This window comes from Ranitomeya imitator, chromosome 10, assembly GCF_032444005.1.
Source record: "Ranitomeya imitator isolate aRanImi1 chromosome 10, aRanImi1.pri, whole genome shotgun sequence".
NCBI classification, from domain to species: domain Eukaryota; kingdom Metazoa; phylum Chordata; class Amphibia; order Anura; family Dendrobatidae; genus Ranitomeya; species Ranitomeya imitator.
The window spans coordinates 97,063,426-97,086,312 of NC_091291.1; the positions used below are offsets into that span (position 1 = coordinate 97,063,426).

Below are 22,887 nucleotides of genomic sequence, written 5' to 3' on the forward strand. Positions count from 1 at the left end.
CCTGGTATGTGCTGCTCCCATCCTGCGCCCCCATCCTGTCATGTGCTGCTCCATCCTGCATCCCCATCCTGACATTTGCTGCTCCATCCTGCGTCCCCATCCTGTCATGTGCTGCTCCATCCTGCGCCCCCATTCTGTCATGTGCTGCTCCATCCTGCGCCCCCATTCTGTCATGTGCTGCTCCATCCTGCATCCCCATCCTGTCATGTTCTGCTCCCATCCTGCGTCCCCGTTCTGTCATGTGCTGCTGCCATCCTGCGCCCGTTCTGTCATGTGCTGCTGCCATCCTGCACCCGTTCTGTCATGTGCTGCTCCATCCTGCGCCCCCATTCTGTCATGTGCTGCTCCCATCCTGCGCCCCCGTTCTGTCATGTGCTGCTGCCATCCTGCGCCCGTTCTGTCATGTGCTGCTGCCATCCTGCGCCCGTTCTGTCATGTGCTGCTCCCATCCTGCTCCCCTGTTCTGTCATGTGCTGCTCCCATCCTGCGCCCGTTCTGTCATGTGCTGCTCCCATCCTGCGCCCGTTCTGTCATGTGCTGCTGCCATCCTGCGCCCGTTCTGTCATGTGCTGCTGCCATCCTGCGCCCGTTCTGTCATGTGCTGCTGCCATCCTGCGCCCGTTCTGTCATGTGCTGCTCCCATCCTGCGCTCGTTCTGTCATGTGCTGCTGCCATCCTGGGCCCGTTCTGTCATGTGCTGCTGCCATCCTGCGCCCGTTCTGTCATGTGCTGCTGCCATCCTGCGCCCGTTCTGTCATGTGCTGCTGCCATCCTGCGCCCGTTCTGTCATGTGCTGCTGCCATCCTGCGCCCATTCTGTCATGTGCTGCTCCCATCCTTCGCCCCCATCCTGTCATGTGCTGCTCCATCCTGCATCCCCATCCTGACATTTGCTGCTCCATCCTGCGTCCCCATCCTGTCATGTGCTGCTCCATCCTGCGCCCCCATTCTGTCATGTGCTGCTCCATCCTGCGCCCCCATTCTGTCATGTGCTGCTCCCATCCTGCGCCCCCGTTCTGTCATGTGCTGCTGCCATCCTGCGCCCGTTCTGTCATGTGCTGCTGCCATCCTGCGCCCGTTCTGTCATGTGCTGCTCCCATCCTGCTCCCCTGTTCTGTCATGTGCTGCTCCCATCCTGCGCCCGTTCTGTCATGTGCTGCTCCCATCCTGCGCCCGTTCTGTCATGTGCTGCTGCCATCCTGCGCCCGTTCTGTCATGTGCTGCTGCCATCCTGCGCCCGTTCTGTCATGTGCTGCTGCCATCCTGCGCCCGTTCTGTCATGTGCTGCTCCCATCCTGCGCCCGTTCTGTCATGTGCTGCTGCCATCCTGGGCCCGTTCTGTCATGTGCTGCTGCCATCCTGCGCCCGTTCTGTCATGTGCTGCTGCCATCCTGCGCCCGTTCTGTCATGTGCTGCTGCCATCCTGCGCTCGTTCTGTCATGTGCTGCTGCCATCCTGCGCCCGTTCTGTCATGTGCTGCTGCCATCCTGCGCCCATTCTGTCATGTGCTGCTCCCATCCTGCGCCACCATTGTATGATATGCCCCCCATAAGACGCTCCAGTGTGTATGCCCCCGTATGCTGCTGCCATATAAAAAAAAAAAATACCATACGCACCTATCATCCGGCTCCACTGCAGGTGTGTCTTCAAGAAAATGGCGCCGGAAAGCGCGGACTGCGCAAGCACCGATTCCGGCAGAGGGAATCGGCGCCTGCGCAGTCCACGCTTTCCGGCGCCATTTTCTTGAAGACACACTCCGGCTCCTCTGCCTGTGACTGGTAAGTCAGAGGGCGGCGCAGGCACGCATTAAGCGCGTCATCGCGCCCTCTGAACTGTTACAGCAGAGGAGCCGGGAGACGGAGCCGCACGCAGCGCTGGAACGGGGAAAGGTGAATATACTTACCCTCCTGGCGGTCCCTGACTCTCCGGTGGAGATCGCGGTATGTGTTCAGTGTTTACGCATACCGCGATCTCCTGGGAGTGTCACTCTGTGGGGGCCAGACTGCGCCGGCGCTTGCGCCTGCGCAGTCTATAAAGGCTTCGGACAGAGTGACGCTCCCAGCGTTATATTATAGATAACTGTGAAATGCTGCGGCGTTTCGGAGAAAAGCTTGGTTTAATAGCCGCCGGGGATCGAGTCACACAGGAGACTAGTCAGACTGGCGGGTCCCTAGCATCATCCCTTCGCCCGCTATCCTGTGAAAAAGGGGTTAAGCGGCCTCAGGCTACAAGTCTGCAGTCACTATGTAAAACTATGTGTGACTGCAGACTTGTGAATCTTCACATTGTGCACTACGAGGATTCTCCAGTGCCGGGAGTGGCAGGCATATGGCCGCAAGTATGTGATCACGTGCAGACTAGACGTGCGCGGCCTCGCTCAATGGCCGGAACTATGCACATCGCATATTTGTGGTCACGTGAAAGCCGGCTCCTGTTGCCGGCACAGGAGAATCCTTACAGTGCGGAGAGGATGTGATGTGAGGATTCACAAGTCTGCAATCACATGTAGTGACTGCAGACTTGAAGCCCCTTTAAGGTGGAGAAAAAAAAAATTAAATAAAAAAAACAATTCCCACATCAATCCAAAAATGGGAGCAAAAATTAATAAATAATAATAATAATAAAGTAATATAGTGGCCCAAAAAAAACGAAAAAAAAAAAAAAAAAAATCGGGGCCAAACAATCACAAGATTGTTAGAAAGTGGCTGGTCATTTAGGACAAATAATAATTCTAGTTGTTAATGAGACGTCATACATGACACCTATGTGAAAGCCTTCCTATAAGTTGCCCTTTAATGCTGATTTATGGAGCGGCGTGTGACCCCGATCTCAGCACGGGTAGACGGTGTAAGGACCACACGGACATGGACAATAACTGGGGCTTCAATCCTGGGCAACCCCTCTGTATATTGGGGTTATATGTGGTCGTTGGTGAGGACATAGTGATAGGTTATAGTGGGGATACATGACTGTCGAGACCCACCAACCCCCTTGCCCATATAGATAAAGGGCAGGGTCTGCCTGAGCCATCACCACCTAGGCTGAAACTAAGTGAAATACTGAAGCCTTCAGGTCCGACACGGGGAATGCCAGCGCCCCGAGTGACGTCCTACAAGAAGGGCCAGCAAATAAGGACCAGCATAGTCCTGCACTTCCGTCTGGGGAACCCGATATGTTTGAGCCCACTGGGATTTATTTTCAGAACGGGAGTGAGAGGGGCAGACATCAACATTTGATACCAGTGGAGGAGGCATCAGCCCACGCTTACATGAAACTCTGTTGTGTTGAGAATGTGACGACCATCTGGACTCCAGCAGGACGACACCAGCCCCGCCGAGCCTTCATCGATCTTACAGTGCCAGTCGGGCTGCTCCAGAGACCAGACCTGGGGGGAAAGAAAAAAGAGAAGTGAGAGTGACACTAATGACTGGACAGACTACGGGAGCACAAGCCTGGTGAAGGATGAAGGACTGGCGCTGGATCCCGCTGCAGAAGTAAGTGCTGGCCGGAATACTCCACATTCCAAGCCATGGCAGCTGGAACATCCATTTATTCCGCCTCGGGTACAAAGCCTGCACTAAGCCATGCTCGCTGCTACTAACACCGCTCTCCATAACACAACTGCCGGGGTCCCCAGAGATGCCGGCACCGCGGACCACTACCTGTATAACTGCCCGATAGTACTTGTATGTGTGTGGAGGGGGCACAATGAAAGATGTGGTACAGGTCCGTCTGTTTGCAGTCAGTGAATGGAAATGTGGCTTGCATTTAGTGCTCCATAGCTCTTTAGAGAGGTCGGTGTCATCGGGTCTTGATCAGGAGGGGTTCTCAGCTTTTGGGTGGAAACAATGTTTTCATTCACCGACAACAAACCGAAAAAATGAAACTTTGACATTCTTTGTGTTAAAATGTATCTTTAGAGTTCTAGAACTTTTCAGGATGCAATGATTACAATTTATTTACATGGCATCTGAATACCCTTCCATTTTTTTTTTCAAAAACAAACAACGCAGCAGGGTCTCGCTTATCGGAATAGTGAAGTATTGCACTACTGCAAAATATTGTAAAATCCATAATGAAGTGCTCCAAATATCTCGCTGTGCATGGTAAGCACTGTCATACTATGCATACATGTAATATAGCTAGAAACATTCATGAACCGCATGTCCTTCTGGCATGTGTTAGGCCGACGTGCAATTGCATATTTGCTATACAGTAAGAAAATATATACAGCGGGAACATTCCATTTTACAACATAAGTCAATGGTACCTATATAGTGACATAAGTTACAGCCTTCCTTGGAAGATATAGATCAAGGAATATTCAACAGGTTTTCCGATGGAAAATTAGGCTAAAACAGTGTCTACAAGTGCCCATACATACAAGAGCAAAACTAGCACAACCAATCAATTTAGGGAAGATTGGCCGATCATCTAATAAGTACCCTTTACTCCCTACCGATGGCAGATGTCAGGGGAAACCAGGATCGGCATATTGGATTTTAACATGTCTGATTATTTGTTCTCAAGTTGCTGCCATTAAGGACACATGCATGCTCAGCTAAGCTGAGAGTGATGTGTATGGCAGGCATAGCTGTCAGCTCAGGGTATAGGCACATGGCACCTTTTAGGGCAGATTCCGCTCAGAATCCGCCTGTAAAACGACAGCAAAGAATTAACATAATGAACAGCAATGTAAAGACGATGTTGCTGTGCACATACCGTCTTACCAGCTTCATGGTTTGGAAACCATGAATGGTTAAAGGTAGAAGTGTGTTTAATCTCCAGGCGGCTCCCACTGGGGAGGTGCTCACTAGTTATAGTATAAAACTACTAAAAAATAGATAGATAGTTTCGGATAAAACAAATCCTTTCTCAATTTGTTTTATCCGTTGCCACGCCACAGGGCATTAAAGTCGTCTTTTTTTACATCTTTTTGTGCTGTTTCCCTTTTTGTTTACTATCTGAAAGGCCATTGGAATGCTGGTCAGGGAAGCGTGCAGGCTTTAAGGTATTTTTTCTGGAGATAGATAGATAGATAGATAGATAGATAGATAGATAGATAGATAGATAGATAGATAGATAGATAGATAGATAGATAGATAGATAGATAGATAGATAGATATAGATGATACATGATTAATAGATTAATAGATAGATGATAGAAGATTAATAAATAGATAGATAAAACAATGTTGCAAAACCGCCAGAGAAGCCACTTCTGGAAAAAGACCGCCGGCTCTTTCCTAAAGCGGTTTCACCTCGAAATACCTCGACGGGTGCGCCTTCACATACCCTAAGGTTGTGTGCACAAGTTGCGTTTTTTTCGCTATAAAAACGCATAAAAACCGCATACATTATGCATCCCATCATTTAGAATGCATTCTGCAATTTTTGTGCCCATGACTCCCCATGCACTATTTAATGCATTGGAAAGCTCCGGAAAAAAACGCGTCAACAAAAAACGCGAAAAAAACGCAAGCGGATTTCTTGCAGAAAATGTCCAGTTTTGCTCTGAAAATTTCTGCAAGAAATCCTGAATGTGTGCACATAGCCTAAAAAGAGTATTTGGCTAACAGTCATTTAAGGTGCACAGCCAGCCTAAGCAATAAGTGGGGTCTGTGTTGCAAGCGGCTTTCCAGGTCCTTGAAGTTGTCAGCGGCCAGGCTTATGTCTGCCTTTGGGGATCTGTAATAGTTCATAGCTGACCTTACAAGACAGAAGAGTAAACTGACTGGTGCGGGAAGATAACTTTCCTACTAATAGATATGTCTGTCTTATCTCATATAGCCCCAAAGAGTTGTACAGAAAGTCCCAAAATATAGCAATAAAAAAGAGAGGACTGCAACTGCATCATTTTTGGTTTTTCTGATTTCTATAGAAAAGGGATCCGTTAAATTGCCAAGCGTTTTTCTTCCATTACAAAAAAAGGATCAGTTTTTTCCTTACTGGATTCACTTCACACGGATGATTACTGGACATCTGGCCCCAGACAAATGACGGCTGATTCCGCCGAATTCAGCCGAAAGTGGAGTCTAATAATGTGGTGGCGGCCAACAAATGGTCGGGAGGGATGTCCGTCACACCTCTGATTTCAGACTGCTAATTGCATTTTTCTCCCCGAGATAAGCCACCAGATAACCGGTCAGTTGGCGGCTTTCTCAGAGAACACAGGGGCGAACGGCCAAACGAGGCTCCTGTGTATGGGAGGGTTGGCCGAGATGGCGGTCTGCAGGACAATCGGTCAAAGCATCATCTAAAGTGTATGGCCGGCCTCAGTGATGGAGTCCGATCACCTCACTACTACGATTGGTTGGTGATAAAAGACGTCTTAAGAAAAGCCAACACAAGCTAGAGAGCCGTAATGCTCGGCAGAGCACCATATTTTAAGTAGTAGCCTGAAAAGCCACTTAAAACATTGGCCATAGATATGTAAAGCTTTAAAATAAAGCTCATGATCTGTGGCCAAAAATGACCACCGATCTACTTACCGGATGCCGACTGGTGGTCATTTAATAGCCGGCATAGACAGGCCGGCCGCTCGTACGATACAATGTCCACATAGAATGTCCACATAGAATGTCCACATAGAATGTCCACATAGAATGTCCACATAGAATGTCCACATAGAATGTCCACATAGAATGTCCACATAGAATGTCCACATAGAATGTCCGATTATACGGATGGTTGAGGGCAGACTCTGCCACTGTTCTCAGTGGCCAAGTTTCCCCATTTACACCGGACCATGTGAGGCCAAGAATGATCATTTTTAAGCAATTTTTCCTGAAGAAGGAGCTCATTGCTCAGTGCCCGTGTGAGCAGCAGTCTGTTAACACCAGCTGGTGATCATGATAAGACCCTCGTTCTCAATAACCCTGCCATGTAAATGCACCATTACCTGCCAAGACCGCTGCCGCTCCAGCACTGCCTCTGCTTCCCAATAGTCTATGTATAAAAGTCTCCAGCAAAAAAGGTCTTAATCTACAACTCGTGACCACTGCAGACAATTACTGGCTCCAGTGGTTATCAGCATTACCACTGATTCCAGTGACTGGCTGCAGCGGTCACTTGTTGCAGTGGGGTCATTATGGCAACAACCCTGCAGCAAGGAGGAGTGGTAGTATCTTGATCTAGAACTATTCCACAACTACCTCTGAACTGCCCCTAGACAATAAACGTCCTGGTGGTCTGCGTTCTGCTCTGCAGTCAAAACGCCACTGGTAGAGCGGCTCTGACTCCCCATAGAGAAGGCAGGGATGGTTTATTACCATCTCTGCCTTCTTGATCACCGAATACACATTGCTGAACGAGGAGGCTGTAATATACCAGCCCCAGTTACAGGGGATGTCAGGTGGGAAAAAAAGTATTTAAAGAAAATCTGTCACCAGGTTTTTGCAACAACAAAATCCTAGTGACAGATTCCATTTAAAATATGGAAATGTTCCTCATAAAAGGTTTTTCATGACATTATCGGGAGAACAATATTGGAAATAAATGAAAAATAAATAAATTTTAATATAAACCACCAACAATCCAAATCACTGTTACAAGTCCCGCCACTTAGGAAAAAAAATAAGTATTCGATATAATATAAAGATAATTGTTACAGAAAAGGGAACACATTTTACATGCATTTCAACAGTCTTTTGTGATGATAAAAAAAAAAAATGTTAAAACAGACAAATATTTCCTTTGTTTTCCCACCGATAACAAAAATACTAAAAAACAGTGACTATTACAGAAAAATGAAGGCACAATAAAAAAAAGCAAAATGATTTGAATATCCAAATGAGAAAAACAAAAATGTTTACAGCTCTTTAACCCCAATATTTTTTAATCTGACCAGTGTCACTTTATGTGGTAATAACTCTTGAACGCTTCAACAAATCCCAGTGATTTTTAGATTGTTTTTTCGTGACACATTATACTTTATGATAATAGTAAATTTAGGTCGATATGTTTTGTGTTTATTTACAAAAAATATCAGAAATTTTAGAAAAATGTTAAAAAACTGGAAATGTTCAAATTTTGAATGAGTATCCCCTTAATGCAGATGGTCATACCACAGTAAAACATTAATAAATAACATTTCCCTCGTGTCTGCTTTACATCAGCACCATTTGTAAAATGCTCTTTTGTTTTGTTAGCATTTTAGGAGGTTTAAAAATGGAGCAGTAATTTATCATTTTTTGAAAGAAATTTACAACATTTATTTTTTTTTAGGGGCCCATCCAGCTATGAAGTGACTTTGGGGGTCCTATATATTGGGAAACCCCCAAAAGTTATGCCATTTTAAAAACAGCACCCCTTGACATATTGAAAACTGCAGTCAGGTAGTTTATTAACCCTTCAGGTTATTTTCAGGAATTAATGCAATGTGACATGACAGAAATGAAAATGTGTATTTTTAACCACCTAAATGCCGCTAACTTCAGAAGAAAGTTACAACAGCCGGCAGACTCTAAGGCCGCTATATAGCCATGAACTGGCATGGCAAACATCAGGACCAAACAATAAATGTCTCATTGCACCAATGGGGATAAAAAGGAAGCCCCCCACTCTGTTAACCATTTATAATGATGTAGTCACTATTGACAGCAGCATCTAAGGGGTTAAACAGACGGTGCCAACACTGATCGTGGCTGATGCAGCAAGTTGTCAGCTATAGTGTCCAGCCGGCAGCGGCCCCCCCAGTCAGTCACAGCGCGGCCCCCAAAGACAGTCACAGCGCAGCCCCCACAGACAGTCACAGCGCGGGCGTCCTCGGATCTCCGAATTCTGGCAGTTTATGGCCTTCAGCGAAGAGCTGGAAATCAGTGAGTGCGCTTACTGCCACCATGCCGCATGGCTCCTACCGTGTCGGTGTGTAAGTGCAGGGACAGGGATTTGAGCTTAGGCAGTGCTCACTTCAGAAAGTGAGTGCACTCCATCAATACCACCCCGACTGCCCCAACCTCAGGGCACACACCTGTACAAGCCCCGACTGCCCCAACCTCAGGGCACACACCTGTACAAGCCCCCGACTGCCCCAACCTCACGGCACACACCTATACAAGCCCCCGACTGCCCCAACCTCACGGCACACACCTGTACAAGCCCCCGACTGCCCCAACCTCACGGCACACACCTGTACAAGCCCCCGACTGCCCCAACCTCACGGCACACACCTGTACAAGCCCCCGACTGCCCCAACCTCACGGCACACACCTGTACAAGCCCCCGACTGCCCCAACCTCACGGCACACACCTGTACAAGCCCCCGACTGCCCCAACCTCACGGCACACACCTGTACAAGCCCCCGACTGCCCCAACCTCACGGCACACACCTATACGAGCCCCCGACTGCCCCAACCTCACGGCACACACCTGTACAAGCCCCCGACTGCCCCAACCTCAGGGCACACACCTGTACAAGCCCCCGACTGCACCAACCTCACGGCACACACCTGTACAAGCCCCCGACTGCACCAACCTCACGGCACACACCTGTACAAGCCCCCGACTGCACCAACCTCACGGCACACACCTGTACAAGCCCCCGACTGCACCAACCTCACGGCACACACCTGTACAAGCCCCCGACTGCCCCAACCTCAGGGCACACACCTGTACAAGCCCCCGACTGCACCAACCTCACGGCACACACCTGTACAAGCCCCCGACTGCCCCAACCTCAGGGCACACACCTGTACAAGCCCCCGACTGCTCCAACCTCACGGCACACACCTGTACAAGCCCCCAACTGCCCCAACCTCACGGCACACACCTGTACAAGCCCCCGACTGCCCCAACCTCAGGGCACACACCTGTACAAGCCCCCGACTGCACCAACCTCACGGCACACACCTGTACAAGCCCCCGACTGCCCCAACCTCACGGCACACACCTGTACAAGCCCCCGACTGCACCAACCTCACGGCACACACCTGTACAAGCCCCCGACTGCACCAACCTCACGGCACACACCTGTACAAGCCCCCGACTGCCCCAACCTCAGGGCACACACCTGTACAAGCCCCCGACTGCACCAACCTCACGGCACACACCTGTACAAGCCCCGACTGCCCCAACCTCACGGCACACACCTGTACAAGCCCCGACTGCCCCAACCTCACGGCACACACCTGTACAAGCCCCAGACTGCCCCAACCTCACGGCACACACCTGTACAAGCCCCCGACTGCCCCAACCTCACGGCACACACCTGTACAAGCCCCGACTGCCCCAACCTCACGGCACACACCTGTACAAGCCCCGACTGCCCCAACCTCACGGCACACACCTGTACAAGCCCCGACTGCCCCAACCTCACGGCACACACCTGTACAAGCCCCCGACTGCCCCAACCTCACGGCACACACCTGTACAAGCCCCGACTGCCCCAACCTCACGGCACACACCTGTACAAGCCCCGACTGCCCCAACCTCACGGCACACACCTGTACAAGCCCCCGACTGCCCCAACCTCACGGCACACACCTGTACAAGCCCCCGACTGCCCCAACCTCACGGCACACACCTGTACAAGCCCCCGACTGCACCAACCTCACGGCACACACCTGTACAAGCCCCGACTGCCCCAACCTCACGGCACACACCTGTACAAGCCCCGACTGCCCCAACCTCACGGCACACACCTGTACAAGCCCCCGACTGCCCCAACCTCACGGCACACACCTGTACAAGCCCCCGACTGCCCCAACCTCAGGGCACACACCTGTACAAGCCCCCGACTGCCCCAACCTCACGGCACACACCTGTACAAGCCCCCTCTTGTACATCGCGCACAAGATGAACATGGAGTCTGCGGACCACTCGACGTGCTGGATCTGGTCCAGGCAGGTGTAGAGCTGCAGGATCTGTAAGGAGCTCACATCCCGGATCACCAGCCTGTACTGGACACAGGAGGCCTGAGGAGACAGAGCAGAAACGTGAGAATCCCCTGCCGTCTGCCGCTGAAACATTCCCCCTCCAGACCCAATACTACTCACATTGGAAACCTTTTTTTTTAGCAAAATAATTTTTTCAAATGCAAAATAAAATAATAATAATGATAAAAATATATACATCGCGACACTTGCCATAGACTTCAGTACAAGTCGCACTTGATGTCACTTGCACCAGTGTTTTTGGTCACGCAGCTTGTCCGAGAACTGCTGCTGTGTGCCACAAGGCGCCATTTAGCCCCAGCTTAACCAGACTTTGTCCCTGCATGGCACACAGCGCAAGTCAAAATTAAAGGGGTTGTCTGGGAAAAATGAAAATCTTCCCAGTGATTTAGTTTGTTAAAAAATCCCAGAAGGAGCAATCCTCCCCTCTGGGCGCTTACCTACATCCAGCGCAGGACGCACTGTGGTCAGTGTTTACACCACAGGCGAGACGTCACCATTCACGGACCGCTGCAGTCTGTGACTGGCCGCAGTGGTCAGGGGACATCTGCAGCGTGCCAGTGACGTCACCGATGATACGCTGCAGACGTCACCTGTGGTTGGCAGCCAATCAGCCTCTGCCGCTTAGAACAGCGATGACGTCCAACTGAAGGAAACACAGAGCGGCCTGCGCTGGAGGCGGGTAAGTGCCGGGGAGTAACGCTCACCAGATTTATACCTTATTAGCCCTGCCCATCACCCTTAATAGCATGGCAACAGGGTTCCTACACCCCTTCATACCCGCATAGGTGCCCCTGCTTAACTCCGAAAAGTGTCCCGCGCTGCATGAAAATTGCACCGTCCGGTCCGATGGGCGAATCCAGATGACACTCAGCGTCGCCCCGCTCCTTACAGACACCGCCTCTTCTGTCCTGATGGAAGTGGATGATGTCTCCTACGTTGTGCACACAGATCGGGTCTCACGCCTGCGCAGTGCACTCAGAGACCAGCAGAGTGAGGTCATGTAATGCGCAGACACCGGCGTCACCGGCTGCTCAGTAGGGCAGAGTGAGGCGCCTGACCTAGGAGACATCATCCACGTCCATCAGGACAGAAGAGGCGGTGTTTGTAGGGATCGGGGCGATGCCGAGCGTGATCTGGATTCGCCCATAGGACCGGACGGCGCAATTTGCATGTAGCACAGGACGTGAATAATACACTGTTTTGGAGATATGCAGGGGCACCTATGGGGTATGAACCCTGCTTATACGATAAAGGAGAGGGGCTGGGTTATAAGCCAAAGAACTGGTGACAGGTTCCCTTTAAGGCTACTTTCACACTAGCGTCAGAATCTCCCCGTCGCAATGCGTCGGGCAGAGATTCCGACGCTAGCGTTTGACGCACTGCACAACGGAGGCAGCGGATGCATTTCTCCGGCGCATCCGCTGCCCCATTGTGAGGTGCGGGGAGGTGGGGGCGGAGTTCTGGCCGCGCATGCGCGGTCGGAAAAAGCGGTCCGTCAGGAGCAAAAAACGTTACATGTAGCGTTTTTTTGCTCACGACGGTCCGCCAAAGCACGACGCATCCGTCGCACGACGGATGTGACGTGTGGCAATCCGTCTCAAATGCGTCGTCAATTCAAGTCTATGGGGAAAAAACGCATCCTGCAAGCACTTTTGCAGGATGCGTTTTTTTCTGCAAAACGACGCATTGTGACGGATTGCAGAAAACGCTAGTGTGAAAGTAGCCTAATATACCAAACTACTGGAAAAAAAAAAATATATATATATATATATATACACACCCCAGAATGTGACCAGAACAGGTCATCCTGCAAGGAACAAGCCCCGATAAGGCAGAAGTACAGGTACTCTGGTCTGAAAGCACTGATCTCCCTCCACTCCCTGACTGGTGAGCCGCCTGCAGCCCGGCACTGCCCCAGGGTGTCAGGGCCACAGTCACAGGGGCTCCTGGACGGCCACTGAGCGGCTGCATTGGTGAACTACAACTCCCATGATGCCTCTGGGGCTGAGCAGTCAGTATAGCCTCACTATGTTCCGTTCACTGTGCGCCATGTAGCGAACAAGTCGTATAGTTAGAGCGGCACATGCGCAGACCAGATACACCCGCAATTCGCCAGCACCGTGGTACTACAAATACCAGCATTTCACGCAGAGCATGCCGGGATTTGTAGTTCCACCGCGGCTGAGCGTGCGCCGCACTTACCAGATATTTCCCATTCGGGGAGAACTTGCACAGCTGGTTGGAAAGCTTGAACACTTCGGAGAAATTCATGGTTTTCGGTCTGTGCGGTTACACAGCAGCAGGAGCCATGTCTGACGGGAGGGCGGAGCGCACTGACGTCAGAGGCTGCGGAAAGGACGTTAGTGGGCGTGAATTGCTTCTAGGGGGAGGAGCTTGCTATAGTAAACAGAGAAATCGGCCGCTCTGTGGGCGGGGCTATGTAAGCTAATCGCCCGGTGTGTGGGCGTGTCCTTTTGATGAGCAAATATTGGGCGGGTCATAAGGAGACGACAACGTGACACATGAAGGGGGTGTGGCTAGAGTTTGGAGGCGGAGTCTTTCACTACAGAGGCGGCAAGGGAGGCGGGAGCACGGCAGTGAGGAGAGGCGGGAGTGGAGGCGGGAGCGGCTCCCGGGCTCCTTCCCGGTGTCACCTCTGACATCTGGGACGTGGAATTTGTTGTCACTAATTAGCAGGCGAAGAAATATTATACAGAGTCCTGCAAATAAGTGGGAAGCGGTGAGGCTGTCACATAACGGTCACCGAGAATGGCGGAACACGGTGTGGCGCAATGTACCGACTGTGCGCAGCGTCACCGGCGTTACGGGGCAGGTAGAAAAAGCTCCCAGGCAGACAATAGTTCTACATGGACACATTGGAAGCCATAGAATCCGTGCTGCCGCTGTAAGGCCACGGTCACACTGTCAGTATTTGACCTCAGTATTTGTAAGCCCAAACCAGGAGTGGGACAGCTCTTGTTCTGCTGTTCCGTCCTGCATGTCCACATGGATATTCCTTCTCTGAGCCCTGCTTATACAGGTACTATACAGATGATCAGGTTTTAAATACATCAGATAGGGATTGCATACATTAGTTAGGCCTGCTCTATAAGGGTATACCTTGGCGATTGGTGGAGCAGCTTAGTATACATTTTTTGCAAAAAACGTAGCAACCAAATACCCGGTTTTTTACTGGCACTTGCGGATTGCTGTGATTTTTTGAAACTGAGTGTTTCTGGTTTTAAGGCCCCTTCACATTAAGCGACGCTGCAGCGATACCGACAACGATCCGGATCGCTGCAGCGTCGCTGTTTGGTCGCTGGAGAGCTGTCATACAGACCGCTCTCCAGCGACCAACGATGCCGGTAACCAGGGTAAACATCGGGTTACTAAACGCAGGGCCGCGCTTAGTAACCCGATGTTTACCCTGGTTACCATCCTAAAAGTAAAAAAAACAAACAGTACATACTTACCTACCGCTGTCTGTCCCCGGCGCTCTGCTTCTCTGCACTCCTCCTGTACTGTCTGTGTGAGCACAGCGGCCGGAAAGCAGAGCGGTGACGTCACCGCTCTGCTTTCCGGCTGACCGACGCTCACAGCCAGAGCAGGAGGAGTGCAGAGCACAGCGCCGGGGACAGACAGCGGTAGGTAAGTATGTAGTGGTTGTTTTTTTTACTTTTAGGATGGTAACCAGGGTAAACATCGGGTTACTAAGCGCGGCCCTGCGCTTAGTTATCCGATGTTTACCCTGGTTACCAGTGAAGACATCACTGGATCGGTGTCACACACGCCGATCCAGCGATGTCTGCGGGGAGTCCAGCGATGAAATAAAGTTCTGGACTTTCCTCAGCGACCAACGATCTCCCAGCAGGGGCCTGATCGTTGGTCGCTGTCACACACAGCGATTTCCTTAACGATATCGTTGCAACGTCACCAAAAGCAACAATATCATGTGTGAAGGTACCTTTACTGTGCTCTCTTGTGTCTTCAAGTTTCTTGGTGGTGTGAACAGGTTCCTACAGACTTGTTCACTGTGCAAGCAGCCCATATGTTCCTGTTTCCATAAAGACAACATCGCTGTGTTACCACATCCCAAATACAGCACCTGAGTAACAGATGCGCTGTGCCAGCCATAAGTCACAAAAGACCCCGGACAGTATGGTGCCCATATAACTGCCATACAGTATGGTGCCCAAATAACGGTGCCATACAGTATGGTGCCCATATAACAGTGCCATACAATATGGTGCCCAAATAACAGTGCCATACAGTATGCTGCCCATATATAGGTGCCATACAATATGGTGTCCAAATAACAGTGCCATACAGTATGCTGCCCATATAACAGTGCCATACAATATGGTGTCCAAATAACAGTGCCATACAATATGGTGCCCATATAACAGTGCCATACAATATGGTGTCCAAATAACAGTGCCATACAGTATGGTGCCCATATAACTGTGCCATACAGTATGGTGTCCAAATAACAGTGCCATACAGAATGGTGCCCAAATAACAGTGCCATACAGAATGGTGCCCATATAACTGCCATACAATATGGTGCCCATATAACAGTGCCATACAGTATGCTGCCCATATAACAGTGCCATACAGTATGGTGTCCAAATAACAGTGCCATACAGAATGGTGCCCAAATAACAGTGCCATACAATATGGTGCCCATATAACAGTGCCATACAGTATGCTGCCCATATAACAGTGCCATACAGTATGGTGTCCAAATAACAGTGCCATACAGAATGGTGCCCATATAACAGTGCCATACAGTATGGTGCCCATATAACAGTGCCATACAGTATGCTGCCCATATAACAGTGCCATACAGTATGGTGTCCAAATAACAGTGCCATACAGAATGGTGCCCATATAACAGTGCCATACAGTATGGTGCCCATATAACAGTGCCATATAGTATGGTGCCCATATAACAGTGCCATACAGTATGGTGCCCAAATAACAGGGCCATACAATATGGTGCCCATATAACAGTGCCATACAGTATGGTGCCCATATAACAGTGCCATACAATATGGTGCCCATATAACAGTGCCATACAATATGGTGCCCATATAACAGTGCCATACAGAATGGTGCCCATATAACAGTGCCATACAGTATGGTGCCCATATAACAGTGCCATACAATATGGTGCCCATATAACAGTGCCATACAGAATGGTGCCCGTATAACAGTGCCATACAGTATGGTGCCCATATAACAGTGCCATACAGAATGGTGCCCATATAACAGTGCCATACAATATGCTGCCCATATAACAGTGCCATACAGTATGGTGCCCATATAACAGTGCCATACAATATAGTGCTCAAATAACAGTGCCATGGTAAAATAACAGTGCCATGGTAAAATAACAGTGCCATATAGAGCTGGTTCCAGGTTTATGGCTCCTGGGTGGCAGAGTCCACAGTTCGCCCTCCTCTATTTTGATTTATTCGTAACATACTAGGGTTTGTTTTTTGCAGTACATTTCTCAACACTATTTTTGGCCCATATGACTTTCTGATCTTTTTTTTACTCCATTTTTTGGGAGGTGAAGTAAAGGCCCCTTTCACACATCAGTTTTTTGCCATCAGTCACACATTTCATCCGTCGTTCACCGGATACGTTGAAAATTGTTTCTTTGGCGGTCGGAGACAACAGATAAAGTAGCTACTTTTTGTCTACATCGAAAAAACAGACAGCGACGGATCCATCGCCATCCGTCATTTGCTAGAATGGAAGCCTATGGTGCCGATCCGTCAAATGACGGAATCCGGCGACGGATTGCATTTTTTTTAACTGAGCATGCTCCAATTCCATCAGCCAGATCCGATAGTCGGATCCGTCCAAAAAAAACGGATCCATCGCATCAGTTTTTTTACAATCTGCGACGGATCCGTCGACCCAACGGATTGTGACTGACGGCAAAAAAAATGATGTGTGAAAGGGGCCTAAGCAAAAAACAGCAATTCTGCCATATTTTACAAATGATGCCATTTATTGTATTCGCTAAATATGCATGTGGCAGTACTAAATATATGAATATACTCATCTTTAGATTATAATAATGTTCTGGGAAAAGTAGAGTGAAAAAAAAATATATATATATATAATGTATTTATTTATCTATTTTTTTTACCTTGTTTTTTTACATTTTCTTTTTTAGCCCAGTAGAGGACTTGAACCTGCAATCTCTTGTAGAATATACTGTATTTGTCAGTGTATTGTTAACTCTCTGTTCTCTGAAGCCCGGCCCTGAGTAGGCCCCAACACTTAATACACTGTGCATATAATAAGAGCAATAAAAGCATGTGAGACCAAAGATTATATTAACTGTTATCATTGTAAAGCTGTACATAATAATTAGAACATGCCATAATAATGACATAATAAGAGCATTACATAATAATGCATTGCCTAAGGTTGGCATTCTGTACATTGTGCATTACATGTTTGTTTTTGTAGGACTTCCATTATAGCATAGTAACTGCTCTTATACAGTTATATATAGGAAAATGTACGCCAAAGGGACTGGTATAATACAAATAAAGAAAAAAAAAAACAGCAATTCCTACAGCAAATTCTCCAAAATATAAAAAATACAGTCAAAAACCATCAATAATGGTTAATTCTGTGTTATATTATACTCCAGTGAGCACTTATTCACATGCTGCAGTTGTGATGCTTCTTGGTGGCACATCTTTATATCTACACACACAAAGAGCAAGCAGTGGTGAGATTGTAAGACAATGGTGATATCACATTGTTTTATCAATTCATCTCATAAACCTGCCATACACCTTAGATCAGAGGTGCACAATCTGCAGCCTGGGTGCCACATGTGGCTCAGGAGGAGGCCTTTTTGTGGCCCCCAACCATATGGACACAGAAATGCCTTTCTGGCTAGTTAACTACTGTACATGGTTGACTGAATGTGAGCAGCCACATATAGAACAGTGGAGTGAAGGACTGGTAAGTACTGGTGCCCAGTGTAGAGATCTCTGGATGTGGGATACACAAGGAGAATGGGGGCTCTTCTTTGGCAGATTAGAAAGGAGAGTGAACTGGACACTTTAGTTTTAGACAGTTGTGAAATGTTATCCAGTAAGCACAAAAAAAAACATAATCTCTATTGCAGAAAGCTATGGGCATGCATGACCTCCTCCTCATTATGGTATATTCACACAGTTTTATTTTCTTGGATTTAGAAGCAAATTTTAATACAAAATCCGCATTTAAAAAATAAATTGCTTGAAATACTCCTACTCACATACACCTGCTCAAAATAACATGAAAAATAAAGCAATGGGTATTGTGCACTATGGTAGCTTTTTACCATTAACATTAATTGGAAGAGGGTTTGATGCTTATTTTTTAGAGTTTCAGAGCACAATCTATTTCTAAATACTGCTCAAAAAATATGATGTGAACATTTCATTAGACTGCAGATTGGTGGAGGTAGGTATAACTTGTTCAATCATTCAGTCCACCAACATCTGCCACCAGGGCTGCACTGGGTACATCACATTCACAGCTCACATCACCTCTGCAGCCAATCACTGAGAAATAAGAAGCAGGAGAAACCTGCTACTTCACTTAGTCCGATAGATAGATAGATAGATAGATAGATAGATAGATAGATAGATAGATAGATAGATAGATAGATAAATAGATGATAGATAGATAGATAAATAGATGATAGATAGATAAATAGATGATAGATAGATAAATAGATGATAGATAGATAAATAGATGATAGATAGATAAATAGATGATAGATAGATAGATAGATAGATAGATAATAGATAGATAGATGATAGATAGATGATAGATAGATAATAGATAGATAGATAGATAAATAGATGATAGATAGATAGATAGATAGATAAATAGATGATAGATAGATAGATAAATAGATGATAGATAGATAGATAAATAGATGATAGATAGATAGATGATAGATAGATAGATAGATAGATAGATAAATAGATGATAGATAGATAATAGATAAATTATAGATAGATAATAGATAGATAAGACAGATAGATAGATAGATAGATAGATAGATAGATAGATAGATAGATAGATAGATAGATAGATAGATAGATAGATAAGCAGCACTTGTCCATTTGTAAAATAGCCAATATCCTGATAATATGAAAAATCTAAAATAGAGGCAGCACACCAAAAAGGAATCAGAAGAAAGAAAGCAAAGAAAGAAAAGGAAAGAAAGCAGTACCGATCCCACATAGTAGCTGTTGCAAGTCCCTAGGTTGTAACCCTGCTACCTTTGTATATAAATCCCTTCAAAACAGGCACTTGTCTATTTTTTTGTGGAAATTAGATCGTTAAGAAATGGATAGATGTGAGATAGGTGTCAATGTATTGTTCCCACAGTATGAGATATAAAAATATTAATATAATGACAATAATTTTCCTAGTCTTGTAAAGGAATTTATTGTTGTGTCAGTTTCCATGCTGTAACAGTAATACGAAAAGATTGAAAACCAACTTCATACATTTTGTAAGCAAATTGTTTCAGATTGTTTTATAGTTTACACTTGCAACGATATTTGCTACAGATACTGGTTATCATTAATATTGATGAAAAGTTTCTAAGAATACCTGTGGACACAACAATTTGAGGCCACTGTAGAATGTTCTAAGATATTTTTCACCTGAGATTTCTTGTAATTATATCCATAGTGACAGTTCATGATTTAGCTGCAGTACATTGTCAGAAAAATAAACATTTTCACACTATTTTTATATTGTTCTTACATATTTATTTATTTTGCATGCAATACTATTAATAAGAGAAAAACTGACAATTATTGATTTTTTTCTTTGTGTTTTTCTTTCCGCATATATTCTTCCTCTATATTGTTATTTAGATTTTTTTGTACATTTTATGCTTTAAATGTGGTATTCTAAATTTTATAAATCCTAAATTGAGACCTCACAAAAACTAATGTGATCTGAAGGTAAACGTCTGCTGCACTGAATAGCATATTATTCAGTGTATTATTTATGTAAAAAGTATTTATACAAGTTTATCGCTTTATTACACATAAGGTGTGTGTCTATATATATATATATATATATATATATAATTTTTTTTTTTTCGTTGAGCACCCTGTCCTTGTCATAGAAAGGTGTGGATCCATTGTTTACACAGGCAGAACAGGTGATTTTGGTGCTATATTTTTTTTGCTCTCAATTCCTATAATGCAAATAAAGCCCATCGAGTGCAATACTAGAAAAATATACATCGGTATGGAGATACATAACCGTATATAACAACATGAAATAAAATATTTGCCTTAAATTTAAAATGCAAATATATATATATATCAAATAACAAAATCCTAGAAGTAACTTCTAAATTCAGTAGTTACATAAATAATTACAAAATATAAAAATAATCTAGGGGAAAAAATGACGTTTCACAAACACAGAATTCACTGACAGTCTCAAATCACCCAAATCTCAACTCTAAATATCAACCTTCTAAGTATAAACGTATAAATACACACACAGATATTTAGATAATATATATTATAATATATGTCATATATATATATCGATATACAGACATTATCTATTTAGGTACATTATAAATATATTTCGTTAGCCATTAAAAGGTATCACACCCACAAGATTCCTATTTTGTTTCTCCCACTGAGAGCACTCTATATCTTTTATATATATTATATATATATATATATATATGTGGCTTGTTGTACACCAGTATAATGTCATGATGCCGGGTATACGGCTTTGTCCCCGGGTGGTAGTTGATGGGAGAGGTAGTAATCCAGTGTTCTCTACATCAGGAGCAGTAGGTGAGGGATGCAGATGATGTTGTCTTTCTGCTGATTGTGCATCGGGCGATCTGTGGCCGATCAGTCGTACAATCTCTCCTCGCCTGGCAGGCCTCCGTGCTTGGCTGTAGCTGCTCGGCTCCGTGTCGCCTGCGACTTTCAGTACAATATGATGTCTCCAATCCCCGGTCCTGGGAAGGTGTTCTCCAGCGCTCGCCCTCCTATGGCTTTGCCCCCTTTCTGCCTGCTCTTCCCGCCTGGCATGCTTTGAGAGGCGCCCTGTGCCAGCTCCCCCTCCCCCTTTTTTTTTTTACTTGCTGGCAGCCCTGTCACCTTCATCCCGTGTCGCAACCCTGTAAGCTGAGCAATCCCACCCATCCACCCACCCCAGTCCCCTCCTATACCGCGCATCTCCTTCCCAACCAAAGCTTGCAACTGCCAGACAAGTGTCACCTGCTACATGGAGGGGACCGGCTAACAAGGAGTTAAAGGGACCCTTTCTGGTGCCCAGCCAAGCTCCCTACAAGGGACTACTGCCCAGAGCCTGCACCCCTGGATACGTGGAAGGAGCGCAGGACTTTGCCACATTCATGCCAGTGACCAGAGAGAGGAGTGTGCGGGGCTCCACCAGGACAGGCTGGCACCAGGGCAGACCATGAGCATTCCTAGCAGCCGGGCACCACACTCTATGCCTGCTGTGGTCATCTGCATGCTGTTCCCTTGGCTGCAGGTGAGTAGCAACTACTGTGCAAGGATTCCTCAGCTGAGCTGGATGATGGTGGTTATCATCCCTGCAGCATGTTGTATTGCACCTGTGCACGTTGTGTGGCATGATGGAGCCAGTCACATGGGGTGCCAACACTGAGCCATTTATGTACATGCCCAGTATACACTGGAGTTGTGACATGTTACTTTGTATATGATGTTAGGGAGTTGTTACTGCTGGTTACTTGTTACATTCACGAGATTCTTAAAGAGGCAGCTCACTTAAAAAAAAAAAAGTCGATTCTAAGGTCTGCATGCTTAGAGAATGGGACTGATCCTGATGTATCCTATTTGTTTCTATGGGACAATATTCCAACAAGGCACATCGACATGTTGGGCACGCCAAAAACCATTAAAAAGTGGTCAACAGTAATAATCCCAGAGAGAGCTATTAACAAATTCTGATTTTAATGCCATGTAGTAAATTAACCCCCCATGTACTGTGATTTCAGGCACACATTGTAATAATAATGTGAAGTATGGAAAGCTTCACATCTAGGCTACTTTATTATCCCAATATAGTGTGGATCTGGCACCAGAGTTCACAATGCTAGCTAAATACATTCAGCTCAGAAATCTCTCAGACCTGATGAGACTGGTGTATTCACTCTGAAAATCAGTCAGAATCACTGTATAATCCTTTGTGCAAGTTTCCTGCCTAAGGTTCAAAATGATCATTTAAATAAAAAGCTTATCCTAATTTGAGGGTTTTACAGCTATTCTGACCTGCATTTTCATAGTAAGCATACTAGCATCATCAGGCCTAATGGATTTATTTAATAACCGTATGCAGCTTGTATTAGGAAATCCTGTGGCAGACGCATTGAAAGCTGTTTGAATTGAACTAGTAATTAAAGTCTATTTAAATTATTTAAATGAGCCAATAATGGGGAACAAATGTCATTAGATCACTTGTTCTCCAGTTATGTGCTTGTGTAAACATGCCAGCAATCACCCAATGAACAAGCAAAATGCTTGTCTGACAAGTGTTTGGATCATTCATGCTGCTGGCATTTACATCACTGTTCTTGGCAGCAGGTTGTCCCGTGTAGGCAGGAGATATACTGCTGATAGTGATGATCTATATACACAGAACGATCATATTAACGATTGTTCTGTATGTATGGAATTGTGGTCAGCCTGGCTACACGAGGCATTAAAGGGCCACTGATTGGCTATAGTTGACTGTCAGTCATTTAATAATAGCGGTAAGGGTAAGTTCACACGGGCGTTTTTGCTGCTTTTTTTTCTGCAGCAAAACCTGATCTTCTTGGCAGAAAAGAAGCTGCGTCAAAAACGCAGGTTTAGGTGTGTTTTTGGTGCTTTTTTGCTGCTTTTTTGGTGCATTTTTTCTCTTTGTCCATGCTAAGGTCCTTGGA

The 22,887-nt window shown here is 46.4% G+C and overlaps 1 protein-coding gene across 1 annotated transcript in view; it reads right to left on the reverse strand.

Annotated features, from left to right (window-relative positions):
• Positions 1–13,233, reverse strand: part of WRAP73 (WD repeat containing, antisense to TP73) — a 48,874-nt gene extending 35,641 nt beyond the window's left edge. Inside the window, exons 1-3 of the mRNA XM_069742420.1 lie at positions 13,098–13,233; positions 10,761–10,913; positions 3,268–3,384 (exon numbers count right to left, since the gene is read on the reverse strand). Coding sequence (XP_069598521.1) covers positions 3,268–3,384; positions 10,761–10,913; positions 13,098–13,166 — 339 coding nt within the window. The 5' untranslated portion in view covers positions 13,167–13,233. The remainder of the gene's footprint in view (positions 1–3,267; positions 3,385–10,760; positions 10,914–13,097) is intronic.
• Between the last annotated feature and the right edge of the window lie 9,654 nt (positions 13,234–22,887).